Source organism: Egretta garzetta, unplaced genomic scaffold (assembly GCF_000687185.1).
Source record: "Egretta garzetta isolate BGI_Z169 unplaced genomic scaffold, ASM68718v1 scaffold139, whole genome shotgun sequence".
Classification (NCBI taxonomy): Eukaryota; Metazoa; Chordata; class Aves; order Pelecaniformes; family Ardeidae; genus Egretta; species Egretta garzetta.
This window is the reverse complement of record NW_009260832.1, coordinates 1073437-1078933: the sequence shown is the minus strand read 5'-3', so window position 1 is coordinate 1078933 and position 5497 is coordinate 1073437. Positions and strand designations below refer to the sequence as shown.

General features: G+C 48.0%; 1 protein-coding gene across 1 annotated transcript in view; it reads right to left on the bottom strand.

Annotated features, from left to right (window-relative positions):
- Window positions 1–3741, bottom strand: part of ZC3H12D (zinc finger CCCH-type containing 12D) — a 15852-nt gene extending 12111 nt beyond the window's left edge. The window contains exon 1 of the mRNA XM_009646957.2: window positions 2342–3741. Within this exon, the coding sequence (XP_009645252.1) occupies window positions 2342–2712 (371 nt within the window). The 5' untranslated portion in view covers window positions 2713–3741. The remainder of the gene's footprint in view (window positions 1–2341) is intronic.
- Between the last annotated feature and the right edge of the window lie 1756 nt (window positions 3742–5497).

The window sequence follows — 5497 nt, the reverse complement described above, 5'->3', positions numbered from 1 at the left end:
GGGGGGGAGTGTGTGCCAATGCTGAAATGCTCCAGAAACACCAAGCCTAAGATAGACACACAAATGCTCAAGATGCTTTTCTCCACACAGGCAACTGCCTCTCCAAGCTTCAACTTTCTGACAGCTCCATCCCTAAACTGCTACTTCTCCTGTATTTTTGTGGTTGTTGATGTTGATGATGATGTTTTCCCCACAAGGAAACCTAACATCCCTTTTCCCTGACTTCTGCAAGCAGCTCTTCTCCATCTGACAGCAGCAAACCAGGAAAATTAAAACGAGGATACCGAAAGCGCTCACCAAGCCTGTCCCATTAGCCAAAGTAAATGCCATTCAGCACCACTTTAGAAAGGCATCCAGAAGCTCCTTCCAGGCTGCTTCAGTTCAGTACGAACTGAACTGAAAGGCTCATGGTCTTCTCCATCATCCAAGTAGTCTTTCACTTTATCAAGGCAGAGGCTGGGGATGTCCGAGAAGAGCTGTCAAACCTTCATCTTTCTGAAACTGAAACGTACTTCACATTCCTCTAATTCCTTTTAGGTGAAAGATGAGGAATCCACAGCAGAACACCAGCCTTCAATAAACTAGCAGGCAAACCTCTCTTGGACTCACATTTTGGAAATTATTCTACAAAAAGATTTAAATTTTACATGCCAGAAGCACATGTGACTTCTTGAAAACCTATTTAGGTGGGCATGTGGTCTAGGAAGGCAATACGACATGCTAGCTCAAGCCATTTGCCGCACATACCTGTAATGCCATTTGTTTTAAATAATTTTGGTCTAGCAAGCTCCCATGCACGGGCTGGTGCAGTGGGATGATCTCGGAGCTTCCCCAGAGCGCTCCAAGCTCACAACATGCACCACGTCATTAGCCACCAACCTACTCTGGGCCTCCTGCTCAGGGGGAAGGGCACATCTTCTGCCACCTTGGAAACAACGCTGTTCTCTGCCTTGTCCACCTCTGCCTGTTCTAAAAACAGCCCTGATATAAATTGGTGAGGGCAGGGTCGTGCCAGGAGAATGAAGCACACAGCCGGTCAGGGGTAGCATTGCCCCTAAGACAATGACAGGGCAGGTGCTCAGCTCAGCCGCTCTGCCTGAATGGGTGCTCATTTCTTTTGCAGAGGCCTCCTTGAGGAGGGTCTAGGGTGAAAATAAAAAAGGGAGCAGGACCTCCTAACACCTGGCTACTGAGCTCATGGCCCAGCCAAGGCTAAGTGATTTTGCTCTGCTGTGTATTTCTCACTCCTCGTGAGCTGCCCTGGCCGAGTAACCCCTCGTTTTTGGATGGGATTTCTCCCTTCATCCAGAAGATGGCATAATTTGCTTAAGTCTCCAGTTGTTCTGGACGTGCTTGTCCCCTTTGCCCTCTAACCAGAGGGGATGTGGTCTCATCTCACCTCGCACCAAAGCCAACCGGAGGAGGAAGCCCTCCTCTGCCCTCTCCCAGCCTGCAAGGACGGGCTCGGCCACACTGAGCGGGAAGGGGATCTAACAGGGAAAACCGGCGGATAGCCAGCGTGCCCGGGACTCTCAACTGCGGGTGCCTCTACCCATTCGTATCGCTCAGGTAAACAGAGGCCAAGCCATGACTCTCTCTGGACTTCCCATCCATGTGGACATGCCAGGCTCCCCATCAGTGAGAGCGCTTCCACAGCGTCAGGGCACCACTTAGGAAGTGTAATTGGCCAGGATGGGTTGCTATGACATTTCCCAGGAACAGAATTAATTAAGGAGGAAATGAGACTATTCAGTACAAGTCAACTATCAATTCCCTGACATTTCCATAAAAATGAAGCCAAACCGAAAACTGACAAAAATATACAAGCCGAGAACATTGTTGGGGTTTACTTGCAAGTCAAAAGAGTACAACTGTGATGTTGATGGGAACCACAGCCGCCCATCTTTATTTTCCCTCTCCTTAGGTTAGTTGGGCTGTCCTGTCTACCTGGCCATCAGCTTTTCCTGGAAACATCTCAGCAGGTAGGTTTAGAAATCCTAGGTACCGATTTGAAAAGGCACATGGGCATCAGTGGTGAACTAAATGGGAGAGCGAGCTGCTGAATCACGCCACCATGGGCAGCAGTGGTTAGCTGCCTGGTGGCTTATGAAAGGTCAAAATGCAGAGGAGCCAGCAATTGCATTTTACGGGTAGAGAGAGACAGCAGGTCCCTAGAAGTTGTGCCTCAGCCAAAGAACAGGAATAGGCAGTGGTTCATACATTACACAACAAATACATCAACGCAGCTCTCACCTGAAGGAAAAAACATACTTCAAGCCATTGACTTTAAAATTCACAAGCTTCAGAGGAAGAGAGATCCTTTTTAGGCAACAGAGCTTACCTCATTGCAACGTTGCTGCCATCAATCACAATGGGTCTCAAATGATCCAAAGAATCACCTTCATCTTCTCCAAGCCACTTCGACCCCAGTGAAGCACCGCATGAGCCACGGGCAACAAGTTTTAGCGGGGAAGGCTGAGCCTGGCTCTCCAGAGCTTGAGGTTTGCTCCCCATCCGAATCAGCTCTTTCAGCACATCATCCTCCAGTGCCTCTTGGCCCAGGCTCTCCAGCACTTTGCAGATGTCCTGCTTGCCATAGCCCAGCTTGCAGAAAAAATCCAGCTTGCTCTGGTGCACTTCCACCCCTGTTGTAGAATCTTTCCTGGAGCGCGGTGGCACTGGCTTGCTAGCAAGCGCCCCGGCCAGTGCCATCTTAGCTGGAGTTTACGTTCCTTCAAACCCACTGCTCCTGTCTTCCCAGCCTCATCCAACAGGCGTCAGCTTTAGGTGGGGGAAAAGATTAGAAACAACAAAATTCAAGCGTTAAGGAAGAACGTGCAATCTCGGTTGTTTGCCTATCTGGTCAGCTGCCTTCTCTCTGAAGAGGCTGTCCCGTCTTCTCTCAGTGCTAAAGCATTTTTCTGGTCCACTCCTCTTATTTATAAAAGCACTAGAGTGTCCCATGCAATGTTTGTCACTCTCCAGGCATTATGTCAGACAGGTGTCATCCTACTTCATGAGCTATGCCAGCCCGCCTGTGCGCAGGCACGCTGTATGCGTAAGTTTGTTCTTCAGACGTATCTCACCGGAAATGATATAAAGCACGGTGTAACCGGGGATTTTCGATTTGCTCAGTGTGGTTTGTGAGCCACAGATAAAAATCTGTCGAATGTTGTTGGATGAGCTCGGTGCCATAGCAACTCAACAAGTACAGCAAATTTCATCGAGTGATTTAAGGAAACGTCGTGTTTGCAAAGTAGCTGGGAACTCTAAACTTTTTTTTTTTTTATAGTTTTGTCTTTCCTAGTACGTGTCAGTGTGTGTATACACAAACATACCTTATGAAATTCTGTCACTCATCTGTTCTGATGATGCCTGACTTACTCTTTTCCTGTTATTTGCTATTTCAGTGAGGGCTTTCACGCTCAGAGAAGCGGCTTGTTTTTTGAAAGCTGTCTGGGCAGTGGTTGGAAGCAGGCAATCTGAAAAGCGGTTTCAATTTCACTTACATTTATTGTCAAGAGAAACCGGTAATTCAGAAATGAGTGTGCAGAAGTAGCAGAAAGCTACTTCAAACTTCTCCAGAACTGCACTATTTACGTTTCTGGTCCACCCAGTAAATTAAGGTGATGGGTAGCACATGCAGGCATACCCGGAGCAGCTCCAGCCCGACAAGCGTGGTAAGAGCAGGACATACAGGGTGACTACACAAGCCATCAAGCCAAACATCTTCGGTCACTGTTGGCATGCTTGCTCCGAAGCTTCTCTCACCACATCTCCGCAATTGTTGGCGCTACCTGGATAAAAGCTGTCACCGTCTCACCTACCCGCGTGTAGGACGTAAGGGCGGCCCTCTTCCCTTCACTAATTGCGGCCAGCAAGTGACGCAGAATTAGCTGACCAAACTACTGCCTCCATGACGAGCCCGGAGCCAGCACCGCGTGGCACCCATCGCATTGGCCAGCCTGCCCTGCGCGCCGCCGCCCGCTCCCTGCCCAGCAGCGGGCCCCTCCAGGAGCTCAGAAGCCAAAACCCTCTGGAGGAAGGCACGGAGGGACTGGAGACAGGGAGACAGGAGAGGAGCACGGGTGTAGCTCCTTCCCGAGGCACCAAGGGCTATGGGGAAGAAGCTGCCTTGGGTTCAGTTAATTTAAAACGGATTCGGTCAGGCGGAAAACCTGATAATTAGTTAATGACCCCACCTGGTACAACTTTGACCTTTACTTTCTATGTAGCCTTGTACCTTTCAGGTATTCTTCTGTGGAAGAGATCTGGTACTGTGTTAAAAATGACGAATAGCATCAGTAAAATAAAAACCACCTTAAGTGTCATATACATAAGGGGAAAGCAGTTACCATGTGTACCTTTCCATCTAAACCAAAGCGTTGCTTATTTTAGCCAGTGGGCTTGACTGTTTTTCCTCACAGTGCAATCCACACATGGATCCATTTTTACATCTGATCCTTATTTTTAATTCATGGACTGAAGACGAAAAGGAATTTGCTTGCTTTTTCATTACTGAAATGATTTCTCAGCTTTGAAATAGCTGCTCTCTGAACTGAAATGCATCTTTGTACCCAAATGCAGCTGAAGCTGTCACAGCTGGGCTCACACTGCAGCAAACCCTGCTTCCAGGTGTGCCGTCAGTGGTTCCACACACTTAACACATACTACTTGATTATATTTTTTTTGGTGCCTAGATTATTTTAGGAAAATATTGTAAATTAAAAACTTCAGTTGCTATCTGTCCTCAGGTTGAAAATAAAATATTGAATACGTGTTTTAATAGCCCTCACTATTATTTTTTAAACCTGTACTTCTATCTATTCTGATAGTTTTTATTTTATATATATATCAGACCATTTTTCCACGTTAGCATCTCATTGTGTTGTTTGTGTTTGTCCTGGATTTCATCCGACAGTAGGTGCAATTGAATCCCGAATTTTACCAGACAGCTTTCCAGCAGCAGAGGGTGCAGAGGCCACGTCCACCTTGTGGCGTGCACCTTGCAGCCCCCGTCAGCAGCAGCAGCACCTGAGAGGATGTGCTGGATGAAGGCTGCTCACCACATCACTTTTCCAGCTCCATCCCAAGAAGCCCTGAGCCTGTGGTCTGCACCTGCCCCCTTTGCATCCCGGCACTCAGAGGCAGCATTTTGCAAGGCTTGGTCCTTCCATGCACCCTTCTGCTTGGTGAGCTGGGGCAATGCACGGGAAACGCCCAGCTCTGGGTTGCTGCCTGGGGTTGATAGGATGCAGTATCAGCCAGCACCAGCACCATGTGAGTTCTGCAAAGTCAACCACTGCATTTCTGCTGCAGTTTGGCCAAATATTAAAAATAGGTAATACTGTGACTGCAGGGTTTTCACCACAGAGAGAACGAGTTTGAAACCCTGAGATAAAAGCCTTGGTCACAGCCAACACTGAGGTGACCCTTCTAAAGAGAGAATTAAAGGATAATAAAAGTAGCTTACGCATTAGTAAACAGTTAGTAGCGC